Here is a 15,805-nt window from a genome sequence, read left to right on the forward strand (position 1 = left end):
AAATCCAACCCAGGTTAAACCTAGCAGAAAATGACAGCTTTCTAAGGCCTATCTGACCACCTATATGAAATGGGTTAGTTATGCCACTGCAGGCCTGGCTACATCACCAAATTGATGGCCAAGAGACACTCATCATCAATCTTCTCAAGTGTCCAGGAGCTGAGCTCTACTGTAACAGGAGGCCCTTCAAATGATGGGTGAGCAGCAGGTACATCAGCTCTACTGATGGACCTCAGGCTGTGCTTCAGAGGAATTGGATTCTCCATAGTTCTTTTTTCACAGCAGGGTATGATCCAGGGTCTTAAATGTATCAAATGAAAGTAGCAATACTCTAGTTCTTCAACACCACTGCCACTTCTCAGGAATTCAATAACAAATTAGAAGCAGAAAACCAAATAACACCAGAATTGTCTAGAAACATGTAACCTTTCTTTTCCTATACAGAAACTACAAGATGCAGTTCACAAGACATACATCAAAACATAAACAACATCAAGGAATCAACAGAATACACAAATCTAATTGTAGTACAATAAGTAAAGGTGCACAAATCACCATCCAGAAACAAGAGCACAGATTCATTTCTATGGTATATCAGAGACACTTGTCCTTTAGTTTAGGTGACAGAAGCTAGAATAACCAGATCCTTGAATAGGATCTCAAATCCTCCTGTGATGAATGAGCTATATGATTGTTCAGCTCTTCATTCTTTTTATCCTGAAAGTATTTAGTATCTCAGAAAGAAAAATCCTATAAATAGCATAAAATAAACATAAATACCTGCTTTCTTTCCAACCACTGGGACTGTCACTGGAGTAGTAACAGCTGGTGCTGGTTCTGCAGCTGGTTTTGGAGATTTTAGAGCTGTAGGAAAAAAAAAAAAAAAAAAAAAAAAGAGTTCTCATATAATTGTTTTAATAAATATTTTTGTTTTAAGTATTATGTTCTTTAAAATGTTCTGTAGATTGTATGAAAGTTCCAGTCTAGTAATACTAAATACAGTTTTTAATGTCCTTTTAGCCAGAAATCTCTGAATGGAAAATACTAGACACACAAGAAAGGCTGCACCAGTATTTATGACTAAAGAATTCTTACCTACTGCAGGTTTAGGTTCAGGCCCGGGAAGTGGGATAGCTGCTTGCTTAGGTTCTGGCATTTCAAACACAACAATTACAAATAGGTTAATTTACATGTTTTGTAATCCCATTGAACATTAAAATTAGAAGCGACAATACAGACAGTTAATCAAAGACAGAATTTACTAGTTTATATTTTATTTAGCCAGAAAGCAAGAAATTAACTTGAGATGAACTCAAAGCAAGATACAATGGAAAAAGATGAATTTTTCAAGCACTGAAGAATTAAAGACAACAAGAAATCCAGAAGAATGTAAAGTGGTTAATCATGACAGAATAGTCATGGACACACTGGATGATAGTAATGCATTAGGTTAATATAACATGATATTCAGCAATCAAAATAATTTAGTTGCTGCAATAAAGAAAAAGAGTATCCCATGTCTGTACCTTTTTTTGGCTCTGGTACATGTTTCTCCTCTTTTTTTATGACAGGTATCTCAGTTTTCTTCTTAGGAACTTCTGGGACTTTAAAATATTATTTTGTAAGTTATATTGAAACACCTTGAATCTCCAAATTATCTCCAATATATTTAAAAGTTTTAATTCTTTTTAGACATAAACAGTTCCAGATGTGCATAAGGTTTAAGGAATATGTTTTTAAGAGTGAGATATGAATAAATTAGAAACACTAAATGCACAAAAGGACAAATATTTGCAAAACGTTAACTAAAAGAATGCCTTGATTAAGTGTTTCACTGTAGTTATATTTTTTAATCAGTATTATAAAACATTTGTAAAGTTCTCTTCTATACACAGCGAAGATTGAGAAAAAATCCCAAAATACAGAATTCAGACCCAAATGTGGATGACAAATTTTGTTGTGCTTTCAGTAAAATTTTAATTTATACAATTAAGGTAATGCAAGCCATTTTTAAATTTCTCACTTCCATTCCTGAATTTCAGAGAATATTACTTAAAAGTGGATTTTTTTTTTTTTTTTAATGATACTTTACCAGATAGATTTGAATGTAATCTAGTACCTTCAGGTTTCTTAATTTTTTCTGCTGGGGTAGGAACTGGTTTAACTTCAGGTTTAGGTTCTTTTTCCAGTTTAGGTTCTTCCTCTTCTGGTTTCTTTTTAAGAACTTTAAAAGAAAAGGATTTCAGTTTTTAAAGCAGGTAAACAAAAGAATAAGATGGTGAACAAGACAAAAGATTAAAAATACATCAATCATTATGAAGAAACAGGAATGTAAAATATATAGTTCAATATAAATGGAAGATTTTGTGTAACTATTTGAGATATTATTCTGAAAGCCTTGTAAAATTCAAAGTCATCTAGAGCAAAAAGATGTTTTTATTAAGATCAGTCCATCTGAGAGGAAAGATGTCAATGCTAACTATGATAGAATAAAATTTCTTATAATATCTTACAATATATTTCTTACCACATTTAAATGATGACTTACTATACATAATTATGCATTAATAACTGCAGTTACAGATAATTTTCAGGGACAAAATGCAGGATTATGGATTAAATGCCTATTGACTTCAGTGAGAGAACAAGACCAAATCTTCAAGTGTTATATTTGGAGAGCACAAATTTATATAATACCTGGTTTTCATTTTACTTATTTCACTTAATTTTATCCTGTCAGCTACCCATCTTGGATATCTAATGAGACTGTCATCTGAAAAACTAAATATCTATGTTTTATTATGTTGTCTGAAATTTGAAGGTCAGCTGCAAGGTACACGGACATTAATCATCCCACTGTGGTATTTAAAAAATAATTGGAATTAGTGCTTCCTTTTTCTTAGCAATAATTGAGCATGAAGTGATCCAGAAGGCTCCAGACTTTGCAGGAAAGGGGACCAATATCCAATAGTACCATGGGGTTCTACAAAATGTGCAGTGTTTCTAAGTAACCATAAAAAGAGAATGCAGATGCTACCTATGTGACTTTAATAACATTTACACTGTCACTGGAAAATATATAGGGGTCCAGAAGCTGAAGACAGTGGAAAACTGTCAATCCTAGTATAGACTTTACAGAGATTGGAAAAACAGCAGAGCAATAGGAAGCTATATTTTCAGTGTTCTGCTCTGTTTTCATCACAAATCTGATTTGACAGATTTTCAGGATATCCCCACTTCATCCCTGCAACTATAAATGCTTTCCCCAAGAAACAGACATCAGGTAGTACTTTGTTCCTGTAATTTTCCACAGCAGACACATAAAACAGTTACTTAGAAGAATATACTGAACAGTGTTAATATACTGTTTTTTTTTTTTTTTTTTTTAAAAAACGGAGTCAAGTTACTATACCTCTTTTCAAAACAACTTCTTCTTTTGGTGGAGGAGTAACTTCAGGAATTACTCTGCGAGGTTTCTTTACAAGTCCAGGCACTTAAAAGAATATTATTCCAGGTTTTATTATGGGTTCATAACAGTAGTAAGAGCTAACCAATAACTAACCATTCTAAACACACAAATCAAGTGCTGGTCCACTACTGAATACTAAAAGCAAAGGTAAAACTGCTGAGATTGACGTTGATAGTTTAAATAATTTTTCTGTATCATTTGAGTATAGTTGTTTTCTAGGCTTATGCATAAGAGGAAATTTTCATGCAAATCAACAAAAGAGAAGTATGGCTTGACAAAACTATTAAAAGAGAGTTATCATAGTAACTTTTTTAGTCTCTTTCATTAAAGGCTTATGTTACATATCTATTCATCTGAACTGTCTATCTCTGATGTACATGAAGATCCAGTTAGTTTAATTTCTAAATTTCAAACAGCATTAAGAAGAGATGTTCAGTGCTTAGCTGCTTAGCTTGTCTTAAGTGCCAGTACATATGAAAAATAAGAGTACTTGTAAAGTGGCTTGCTCAATTCATTATTCATTTTATCTCTGGAAAGTGTCCTCTCTCAAAAATAAGCTACATTTCAGACAAATAATAAACTAAGAATGTTTGAACAATGCTATACTTATTTAAACAGTATATTATTTTTCATTTCTCCCTAAGCAGAGACCAAAGTGAACATCTACACAAGTGACAAAACTCATGAAAACTCTCTCACTCTTTTGTGACTTAAGCGGACATAAGTATAACATGAACATATATATATATTCAATACTGGAGTCCACTGTTGAGCATAATCTAACACAGACATCTTTTTGATATTTCCGAGAAAATTAAAGAAGAAAATACCGAGAACCACAACTTTGGGCTCATGAGAGGCTTAATTGAAGTAAGATTCTTATATTAGCTAAGTACCTTTAGCAGGTGGGGGTTCCAATTTCGGAGGCTCACCAGGTTTTGCAGTCACAACTTTCTTCCTTAATTCAGGAGCTTTAAAAAAAAATTATTTAAATTTTTCAACACACATCATTAGATTTAAAAATGAAAAGAACTTTCTAAAAAAAATCCTAACAGCCGGTTAATGCTATTGACATAATAGAAAGACAAGAGCTACAAAGCTAAGATTCTGGCTGATCAACTGTTTAGAAGAAGTCAGATGATCTGTAGGAAGCACAGTTGATCTGAAACCCATGTTCATACAGTAACATCAGCAAATTATTGCTGGGGATTCTTCTCATTCTTAAGAACATGTTAAAGATATAAGAATTACATTAAAGATAAAAGAATATATTAACTTTGTTAAGACTTTTTTTAATAAATTGATTTTTTCCAATACTATTGAAAAGAATCTGTGTAAACTCACTTAGCTTAACACTGGTAAAAAATCATAAGGGATTGAGCATTAGCAAGGCGCACCATTAAAGCTATAGTAAAGTAGAAAGGAAAAAAAAAAAAAAAAAGACCCAAAGTGATATGTTTAAAACCATGCTTTTCAAGATTCACCAGTATAATTTAAAAGGATTACAAGTTTGAATTCTCACTGTTAATTGTATCTTCAGATGATTATACCTTTAAGTAGTTCTTTTGCCAGTTTAATATCTTCTTTTGGTGGAGTAGGTGGTGGTGGTGGTTTTCGCTTTTCAGGAATCTTCTTTTCAGGTTCCGGTGCTTTAAATAACATTAGGTAGATTTAGTATAAATTTATTACCACAGTAGTTATGTGAAGAGTAATGTACAAATGTAAAGACAGTAATTTTCCATTTCCAATGAAGCCAGCCAAAAAATATCATTGAATTAAATGGGAGTACGAAAGAGTCTTAGCCTATTGTTTTGTAGCATGCACACAATACAAATATCCAGGCTGACTTAGAAAAGAATGTTAATAATATGAGAAGAAAGCTGGGAAACCACATGATGGGAAGACTTGCAACAAGAAACAAAGTGAAAGCATTTAACATAATCTGTATGTTGTACTTAGAATTAAGAGATCAGAATACATTTACAAAACATAGTAAGAGGAAGAATTATGCAGAGACCTATAACACACAGGTACATGTGTGAAGAACAACAGAGCAAGAAAAAAACTGCACAGTAATGAAAGAAAGGTGTCTGGAAGACTCTAGATAGGTACTTTGTATACCTTCAACTGGTAAAGCTTCTTCTGCTTCTGCAACTGAAATTTCTTGTGCTTCTTCAAGCTCAGTTTCCTTTACGATTTCATATTCTTTAAAGAATATTGACAACTGGTGTAAGTTTCCAATTATAGGATTGTTTCACATGAACAGTTATGTAGTTATCAACAAAAGAAAGCTAAGCCACTCCAATAGACAAAGACAAATATACATTAGGATAATTAATCATTCATTATCTGTTATCTTTGCAGTTAATGCAGGCTTCTGAAGAACAACTCTCTATGTAAGAATGAATCAGGGTTGTGTGAAGGATAGTATTTTTTTATGCATACAATATAAACTAAACGTTAAATTTATGGATGAGTCATTGTAACTGGGAAGAATAAAAACTTCAATGCTCTCGATTAATCTAAGATTATTACAACAATATAAATACTAGGTTTTAAGAGACTGAAATTTAGTGGGATTTGACTATTATCTTAAAGAGAGACACACTTTGTTAGGGATAACCTGTGTAAGAGCACATATCACTTGAAAATACTTAATTTTGAAATTATATTTTACTTCCAAATATGAAAATATAATAGTAAATACAAGAAACATAGACTGGTATAATGTAAAATATGAAGTGAAAAATTTATAAACATTACAATGGGAAAAAAGGGACTATCTTTATTTTAAAACTTATGTTTGGAACAACAGGACAAAGGATTGTCCTTACAGTAATAGCTATGATGGCATATACCTTCACTTGGTAGTGGTTCAGGTATTTTAGGAACAGCAACAGGTACTTTCTCCTCTGGGACAGGTTTCTTGGGCACCTCAGGCACTTTAAAAAAATATTAGTTCCTTTCATTTGAGTGTATATAAAAGTACATATGAAACATAAAAAGGACAAAGACACTTAGCACACAGAAATCACAGTGGGTAGCAGTGGCCATAACCAGGAAAGGCTATGCTCCAAACAGTCTTTCTCAAGGTAGTATACATAAAACTGACACATTTTATAGACTCAGTTATGGACAAAGAAAAGAGAGAAGAACAGAAAACATTTCTTCTCAGGAGATGACTCCTAGCTATATTTACCTTTGATTGGAGGAGGCTCTGGTTTTTTAAATTCTGGCTTTTTAGGTGTTGTAAAAAGCACTTTCTCTTCCGGGAGAGTTGTCTCTGGCTTTTTAAATTCTGGCTTTTTAGGTGTTGTAAAAGGCACTTTCTCTTCCGGGACAGTTGTCTCTGGCACTTCAAGTGCTTTAAAGATATTAGTAAATTTTAATTTTTGTGAACACTAAGATACATATATATGTACTATAGTGAAAAGTGCAATGACTAAAAAGAGTAAGGCATAAAAAACATGATGAATAAAATTTTAAAGTGACAGATTATCCTGTCAGATACCTAAGCACTAAGTACACCAGTGAAACAAGGGAAAAGGTATTCAGAGAACAGAAAAAAGGAGAGGCTCAGTCACTGAGGTATGTACCTTTAACTGAAGGAACTTTATGTTTTTTAAGGACAGGCACAGGCTCTGGTAATTTTGGAACAGCCACAGGCTCTGGTTTCTTGGGCGCAGCCACAGGTTTCTTTGGTACAGCCACAGGTTTCTTGGGCACAGCCACAGGCTTTGGGGGAATGACCACTGGCAATTCTACTTCTGGCTCTTCTTCCTCAGCCACCTCAGGCACTTTAAAGATATTAGTTCCTTTTACTTGACCAAGCTAAAGATCAGGCTCATACAGACACAACATGACCAAATGCCACTCTCACTCCTCCCCACAGAACACGGAGGGGCAAAGAGCACTCAGCACTGCGGAGGCAACCCGGAGGACATGGCAGGCTCTTTCAAAACACCACTGTATACCTTCAGCTGGAGGAGCTTCTGGCTCTCCAGGCTCAGCAACTGGTGCCACCTCTTCTGGTGCTTCCTCCTCCTCTTCCTCTTCCAGGACCTCTGCCTCAGGCATCTCAGGCACTTCAAAGATATTAGCGCATTTCATTTTACACTGGTAAAAACACATGCCAAGTAGGAACAAAACCCAAAGCAACATGGACACAGAACATCCCAACAGCTGGCTCATTCCTCACACACACGTGCAGCACCATTTACTCAGCATGCACAACCTTGAGAGTCTCGGTCTGGAAACAGAGACAGGCTGAGAGACGGTAGGACAACACTTAAGAGAAGAAGATCAAGTGCCATCTTCTTTGTTAAGTGATCCATGAAGACAGGTACCTCTGGGTGCTGGAAGCTCTGGTGCTTTGGCAATGGCCACAGGTACTTTTTCCTCACGAGTAGCCTTCTTGGGCACCTCAGGTGCTTCAAAGATATTAGTAACAGTCAGTTTTATACATTAAGCAGGAAGACGAACGATGAAATGTAAACTAGACATGCGCTCGTGACAGTCACCAAACTGGTCTCAGGGTATTGGCCCATGTCTCTCACTCACTGAGTCACACACACACACACAAAACCTCAAAAGGGCACATCTAGGTACCACTCCAGAGCAAGGTATGAATTAGGATACCCTCCTCTTTACTCTGCTGTCCTCCCTGCCTGGGAGAAGAGACCGTCGTTCTCAGCACCACTGGGATCTGGCTTTTCCCTGGGGGCAACCTCAGCCCGTATCTTATGTGTTGCCATTCCTCATGAAGCTGCTGTTGCTTTGCGTTCAGCAGCATGGGCGGTGACAGGGTGAGAAATCCAGTGTTTCTCCTTTGTCCCTGCTTCTTCCTTTCTCCATTTCTATTTTTTGTTTATGCTTTTCTTGTCTTACTTTCTTATCCTAGAGTAGCTCTCTTGTCTTGATTTTAATTTCACTCTGACAACTTCCATAGCCTGTATGGTTCACTGGATTTTATAACCATCCCTTATTCATTATAAACTTTAAAATGATGAGCACTTCCTTTAAACACTTGATATGCTGTCACTTCTTCTTACTGCCTTCATATGTGCATTTCTGAGTTAAAAATGTTTTTTCATTTTGAAAGGTTCATGTCTATCATATATATTAACTGAGACTGTCAAGAGAGTCACGGAGACATTCACTGTGTTAAATTAAGGTACGAAAATTGAGCAGCAATCTGAATAATTTATGATCAATTTAAAAAATATAATATTTTAGTATCAGCTGATATAGAATCTGAAAACAAAGCAGTAAATTCAAAATATCATTCGAGTCGTTTATACAAAAGACTATATAATTGAATCCCTGACTGATAAACAGCACAGAACGTAGTAATTTTGGGTAATCTCAAATGGAGAGGATAACAGACACCAGAAGTAACATGTAAGACAGTAAGAAACAGTCTCATTCAGGCTGATGCACAGAGTGACATGTACCTCGAGCTGGTGCAGGTTCTGGCTTTTTTGGCACAGTTACAGGTACGGGCTCTTCCAGAACACCTTTCCTGGGCACCTTGGGCACTTCAAAGATATTAGTGTATTTTAGTTTTCTGGGCATGACAGATGCATATGAAGCAATAAGACAATCAATAACACATGCACGCAATCATCTGTGAGAAAGTGCTGTGGTTACATTCAGTCAGTTATACTTTGCTTGAAGCACGTGGAGTGACCAGGTTGTCAAATATGTCACACGGGAGATGGGAATTTCGTGTTTAGTTTCTATCTTCTGAGTCAAGGTGGAAACATAGAACACATATGCTTTCTTTGTGACAGCTGATCAGAGACTTTATGGAATCCTACTGTATTTGAGTATCAGTCATGACTATTTTGTCATTGTAATGTGATTTTTTTTTAAGTAAATACCATTTACTTTATCATTATGGCTTTTTTTTTCCTATCAACTGTTTCCATTCTTTACACCTCCTCTTCATTTTCAGTTTCCCAAATTTCCTGTTTTATAGATTCTATTGTTTACAGAAATATATACTTCCTCTCCTCTCTTTGGGATTATATTAATGATCTTTTCATATGCCAATAAAATCATCAGTAGATATATCCAGTCTTTTGATAGCAAAGCTACCTCATGCATACTGGCATTAAGTTACTCTTAAAGAGATAGAGTATTTATACTGCTGCTGTCATTCAGCATTACAGTCCATTAGAAAACTCAGGGATGCAACATTACATTCTTTAAACTGAAGATTTATTTGCAGGATTTTCTTCAGGACAACATGCTATTCTGTTTAAACATTCAGTAATTGTTAATTCTTAAACTATACAAAAAGTTTCGAAAGCTGCAGATATTTTTCAAAGAATTCAACCTAGCTTATCTGCCAAGTTTTTGAAACTCCACATTGCAGTTCATATTTCTTATGCACCTAACTCTGATAGGTCATCACCACAAAAATTAGTTCAACTTAAGTTCAAAAGAATGTGATGTTTCTTTCTAATGATAAGACTAATAGTGATGACATGTACCTTTGTCTGGTGGTGGTTCTGTTTTTTTGGGTACAGCAACAGGCACTTTTTCTTGTGGGACAGGTTTCTTGGGCATCATGAGCACTTTAAAGATATAATTTCCTCTTAATTTCACAGTTGAAAAAATACAAAAGATCACAACACTTATATGAAAATAAGAGCTTAGATATTTCTAACGCTGTAACTTTAATGACTAGTTGGTTAGTGACATATACAAAGATAGGCACAGCAGGGTCTAGAGGTAGAGGACACGTAAATAATCCTACACAAAAGAAGTGATAAAAAAATGAAAATATTAATCAATAAACTAAAATAAAAAGCCTCTCCTCCCAGAAAATATACCTTTAGCTTGTGGAGCTTCTGGTTTCTTTGGCATAGCCACAGGTTTCTTGAGCACAGCCACAGGCTTTGGGGGAACAACCACTGGCACTTCTACTTCTGGCTCTTCCACCTCATACACTTCAGGCACTTGAAAGATATTGGGATCTTTTACCAGACTGAGGTTAAGGTCAGCAAACAGCCAAACGGCAAGCAGCAAAGCAGGAAAGTAAACCCTTGACAGATTACCAGGGAGTCCTCCTCATACAAGAACTCTTCCTTCAGGTGGACTACGCTCAACAAAGAGACAAAGTATGGGTTTACGGGAGAGTGCTTTCTGAGGAGCCCCATCCCCTCCCTCAGGCATCTGCATGCTCATACAGACACAACACGACCAAATGCCACTCTCACTCCTCCCCACAGAACACGGAGGGGCAAACAGCACTCAGCACTGCGGAGGCAACCCGGAGGACATGGCAGGCTCTTTCAAAACACCACTGTATACCTTCAGCTGGAGGAGCTTCTGGCTCTCCAGGCTCAGCAACTGGTGCCACCTCTTCTGGTGCTTCCTCCTCCTCTTCCTCTTCCAGGACCTCTGCCTCAGGCATCTCAGGCACTTCAAAGATATTAGCGCATTTCATTTTACACTGGTAAAAACACATGCCAAGTAGGAACAAAACCCAAAGCAACATGGACACAGAACATCCCAACAGCTGGCTCCATTCCTCACACACACGTGCAGCACCATTTACTCAGCATGCACAACCTTGAGAGTCTCGGTCTGGAAACAGAGACAGGCTGAGAGACGGTAGGACAACACTTAAGAGAAGAAGATCAAGTGCCATCTTCTTTGTTAAGTGATCCATGAAGACAGGTACCTCTGGGTGCTGGAAGCTCTGGTGCTTTGGCAATGGCCACAGGTACTTTTTCCTCACGAGTAGCCTTCTTGGGCACCTCAGGTGCTTCAAAGATATTAGTAACAGTCAGTTTTATACATTAAGCAGGAAGACGAACGATGAAATGTAAACTAGACATGCGCTCGTGACAGTCACCAAACTGGTCTCAGGGTATTGGCCCATGTCTCTCACTCACTGAGTCACACACACACACACAAAACCTCAAAAGGGCACATCTAGGTACCACTCCAGAGCAAGGTATGAATTAGGATACCCTCCTCTTTACTCTGCTGTCCTCCCTGCCTGGGAGAAGAGACCGTCGTTCTCAGCACCACTGGGATCTGGCTTTTCCCTGGGGGCAACCTCAGCCCGTATCTTATGTGTTGCCATTCCTCATGAAGCTGCTGTTGCTTTGCGTTCAGCAGCATGGGCGGTGACAGGGTGAGAAATCCAGTGTTTCTCCTTTGTCCCTGCTTCTTCCTTTCTCCATTTCTATTTTTTGTTTATGCTTTTCTTGTCTTACTTTCTTATCCTAGAGTAGCTCTCTTGTCTTGATTTTAATTTCACTCTGACAACTTCCATAGCCTGTATGGTTCACTGGATTTTATAACCATCCCTTATTCATTATAAACTTTAAAATGATGAGCACTTCCTTTAAACACTTGATATGCTGTCACTTCTTCTTACTGCCTTCATATGTGCATTTCTGAGTTAAAAATGTTTTTTCATTTTGAAAGGTTCATGTCTATCATATATATTAACTGAGACTGTCAAGAGAGTCACGGAGACATTCACTGTGTTAAATTAAGGTACGAAAATTGAGCAGCAATCTGAATAATTTATGATCAATTTAAAAAATATAATATTTTAGTATCAGCTGATATAGAATCTGAAAACAAAGCAGTAAATTCAAAATATCATTCGAGTCGTTTATACAAAAGACTATATAATTGAATCCCTGACTGATAAACAGCACAGAACGTAGTAATTTTGGGTAATCTCAAATGGAGAGGATAACAGACACCAGAAGTAACATGTAAGACAGTAAGAAACAGTCTCATTCAGGCTGATGCACAGAGTGACATGTACCTCGAGCTGGTGCAGGTTCTGGCTTTTTTGGCACAGTTACAGGTACGGGCTCTTCCAGAACACCTTTCCTGGGCACCTTGGGCACTTCAAAGATATTAGTGTATTTTAGTTTTCTGGGCATGACAGATGCATATGAAGCAATAAGACAATCAATAACACATGCACGCAATCATCTGTGAGAAAGTGCTGTGGTTACATTCAGTCAGTTATACTTTGCTTGAAGCACGTGGAGTGACCAGGTTGTCAAATATGTCACACGGGAGATGGGAATTTCGTGTTTAGTTTCTATCTTCTGAGTCAAGGTGGAAACATAGAACACATATGCTTTCTTTGTGACAGCTGATCAGAGACTTTATGGAATCCTACTGTATTTGAGTATCAGTCATGTATCATTCATGACTCTGTGTTCTGTGCTGATTTTGGCAGTAACTGACATCTTTTTACTTGTCGCTTGGAAATTATCTCTTTATTTATCCTTCAAGTTCACTTCACATTTCTTTTTCTGTCTTTGTTTCCTCTCTTTTATTGTTTTGCATATTCTTTCCTGTAACAGCTCTGGCTTCCATTCCAATCACTAGGTGCTGTTTATAAATCTTTACTGCTATATTTATTTAAATGATTTAAATGGTTTAGACATTATCACTGTGAGGTGGTACGTCACTTGAGGAATGTCATTCTATTTCAGATGGAGAGAATCTGGTGGCAGAGGGAATGTTTACTTCTCTGGCCAGTTCTTGGGGCTCGCTGAAGTAAATTAAATGATGCTGCACTGCATCCATCTATGGTGTGCACAGTTTTAGAGACTCTTAAGTAATTTTTTAGTATTTCAGTTATGAAGTTTCTCATCTTGATTAATATGAGAAAATAAATGCCTCACACAAGGCTCAGTGACAAAGCTTTACACAGGATCTTTGCAGCTCTTTTTTGCTATTCATACAATGTAACAACTTTACAAATCACAGCAGAGAATGTTGACATATGAGCAAAATACAGGCAAATTAACAGTTTAAAGAAAAGATTCTGCTCCATGATGCAAAATCTCCACCGCAACACAGGTACAGAGAGATATTTGTAATTATTTTGCTCTATGTACAGAAACTGCTACTTTCTGCTGTAACCTTCTGTTTCTGCGTATTTTGTCCTTTCCCACAGAGTCATAGAATTAGTTAGGTTGGAAAAGAACTTCAGGATCATCAAGTTCAACCATAATCCTAAAAGTCAGCTCCCACTAAACCATGTACTAAACCATCCCTACTAATAATGTGAACAATAGTTTATGCATTCATTCTCTTGTTAGCCTCCATGAAGTTTTGGCATTCACTGGTAGACAGGAGTTCATCATACCTGCTTGATCTATTGCTATAGCCTAAGAAATCAAATCTTATCTCCTGAACTTTTTGAATATGGCAAAAAATCCATACAACAAAATTTGGAATGGTTTTAGTTGAGGAAACATTTGACACCCTTGCACAGCAATTCATATTTGGTACATCTCTCTCACAGTTTCAATATCAGAGTATATAGTGAAAGATCAATTTAAAATGAGATTCACTTAAAAAAATCCCCACTCTTCCTTATGATGATAATCATGGTAGCATGTATCTTTAGCAAGTGGAGCTCCTGATTTTTAGGCACAACAATAGGCACTTTCTCCTCTGGGACATTCCTTTCAGGCATCTCAGGCACTTCAAAGATATTAGTGCATTTCATTTTACAATTACAATACAATTGAATTTAAGCAAAGAGACTGAAACACAGAGGACAACAGAAATTTTCTGAAGAAACACTTTGGCACACACTCATACTCAGTACAATTTGTTTAACAAGCATAATTTAAAACCTCAGATTTGAAATGGCAGACAGAACAAAGGAGGTTAAGATAACACTTAAGAGAAGAAGATTAGGTGTGTTTATCATGTATTCATAATAACATGTACCTCTGACTGACGGAGGTTCTGATTTTTCAGGAACAGCTACAGGAGTTTTCTCTTCTGGAACAGCCTTTTTGGGCATTGCAGGCTCTTTAAAGATATTAGTATTTTTTAGTTATGTGTATTAAGCTTTAAAACAAGCAGTGAAACACAGTATACTCAAGAGAAGGAAAAGAGATTCTATTCATAAGAGGTACCTTTAGACTGTGGAGCTGTTCGTTTTTTAGGTATAGCAACACTCTCTTGCTTTTTGGCCAGCTCAGCAGGTGGTGGTTCCTCAGGTGCCAAAACAGGCTCTGCTTCTTCTGATGCCACTTCAGGTTTTGGCTTATGAAGTGCTATAGAAGGCTCTAGTTTTTGAGGTGCTAACATTTGTTCTAGTTCCTCAGGCACCATGACAGGTTCTGGCTTGCAGACTGCCACAACAGTCTTCAATTTTCTGGATACTGCAATAGTGGTTGATTTTTGGAAATCTGCAACAAGCACTTTTTCTTCAGGTGCTACAACAAGCTCTGTTTTTTGGGGTGGCACAAAAGGTTTTGTTTTGGGGGGCACCACAACACGCTCTGATTTTTGGGTTGGTGCAACTGCCTCTAACTCCTCATATGCCACAGTGCGCTCAGGTTCCTCAGAGGCCATGAATGGCTCAGGTTTTTGCAGTTCCACAACAGGTTTTTGTTTTGAGGGCATCACACCATGCTTTAGCTTTTGGGGTGGCATATCGATTTTGGGTTTCTCAGGTACCACAACAAGCTCTGGTTTCTCAGGCACTATAACATGCTCTGTTTTTTGGTGTTCCACAACAAGCTTTTGTTTTGGGGGCATAACACCATGCTTTATTTTTTGGGATGTCACATAAGGCTTGGGTTCTTCAGGTACCACAACAAACTCTGGTTTCTCAGGCACCACAACACTCTCTGGTTTATCAGGCACCACAACACACTCTGATGCCACAACAGATTCTGTTTCTTGGGGTGCCACAACAGTCTCAGGCTCTTCAGATGCCACAACACGCTCTAGTTTTTTGGGTGCTACAGCAGGTTTTTGTTTTCGGGACACTCTAGAAGGTTCCACGTCTCGAGATTCTATCTCTTGAGGCTTTGGTGGTTCTGCAGCAGGCTTTGGTTTTCGGGAAATTGGAACAGCTACTTTCTTTTCTGGGGAAGTTGTCTTGGCCACTTTATGTACATAAAAGATATTAGTTCTAAATTTAACAACTGCACTAACAATCATACCAAGTTTTAGCAAATCATGAAACCACAGCTCTAATGAAAACATTAAAAACGTATCTGGCATCAATCATTTATGCTGACCTTTTAAATAATGAATATACCAAATTATGGCTTTTCTCCCTTTTCTCTCAAATACAACCCCCCCCCCCCCACACACACACACAAGCCTTATCCCCCTGTATGCAATTACACACATGCACTAATAGTATAACTTAAGCTATAAGTAAAATCCATTATAATTATAAACAGAATGGACAAGACAGAAGATATTAATAACATTTCAGGTAATAAGCTGAAGACTCAAGAATTAGCAGTGATGGCATCTAGTTTTTCTTGGTGGAGCTTCTGTTATTTCAATTATATTGATATCTCC

General features: G+C 37.0%; 1 protein-coding gene across 1 annotated transcript in view; it reads right to left on the bottom strand.

Annotated features, from left to right (window-relative positions):
* TTN (titin) overlaps window positions 1-15,805 on the bottom strand; it is a 240,837-nt gene that overhangs the window by 103,920 nt on the left and 121,112 nt on the right. Inside the window, exons 161-180 of the mRNA XM_042784452.1 lie at window positions 14,398-15,378; window positions 14,207-14,290; window positions 12,270-12,353; window positions 11,163-11,246; window positions 10,790-10,900; window positions 10,309-10,434; window positions 9,967-10,050; window positions 8,923-9,006; window positions 7,816-7,899; window positions 7,444-7,554; window positions 7,066-7,266; window positions 6,669-6,833; window positions 5,591-5,674; window positions 5,020-5,118; window positions 4,366-4,440; window positions 3,413-3,493; window positions 2,120-2,224; window positions 1,527-1,604; window positions 1,096-1,149; window positions 781-864 (exon numbers count right to left, since the gene is read on the bottom strand). Coding sequence (XP_042640386.1) covers window positions 781-864; window positions 1,096-1,149; window positions 1,527-1,604; window positions 2,120-2,224; window positions 3,413-3,493; window positions 4,366-4,440; window positions 5,020-5,118; window positions 5,591-5,674; window positions 6,669-6,833; window positions 7,066-7,266; window positions 7,444-7,554; window positions 7,816-7,899; window positions 8,923-9,006; window positions 9,967-10,050; window positions 10,309-10,434; window positions 10,790-10,900; window positions 11,163-11,246; window positions 12,270-12,353; window positions 14,207-14,290; window positions 14,398-15,378 — 2,859 coding nt within the window. The remainder of the gene's footprint in view (window positions 1-780; window positions 865-1,095; window positions 1,150-1,526; window positions 1,605-2,119; window positions 2,225-3,412; window positions 3,494-4,365; window positions 4,441-5,019; window positions 5,119-5,590; window positions 5,675-6,668; window positions 6,834-7,065; window positions 7,267-7,443; window positions 7,555-7,815; window positions 7,900-8,922; window positions 9,007-9,966; window positions 10,051-10,308; window positions 10,435-10,789; window positions 10,901-11,162; window positions 11,247-12,269; window positions 12,354-14,206; window positions 14,291-14,397; window positions 15,379-15,805) is intronic.

This window comes from Tyto alba, unplaced genomic scaffold, assembly GCF_018691265.1.
Source record: "Tyto alba isolate M040663 unplaced genomic scaffold, T.alba_DEE_v4.0 Super-Scaffold_7, whole genome shotgun sequence".
NCBI lineage: Eukaryota > Metazoa > Chordata > Aves > Strigiformes > Tytonidae > Tyto > Tyto alba.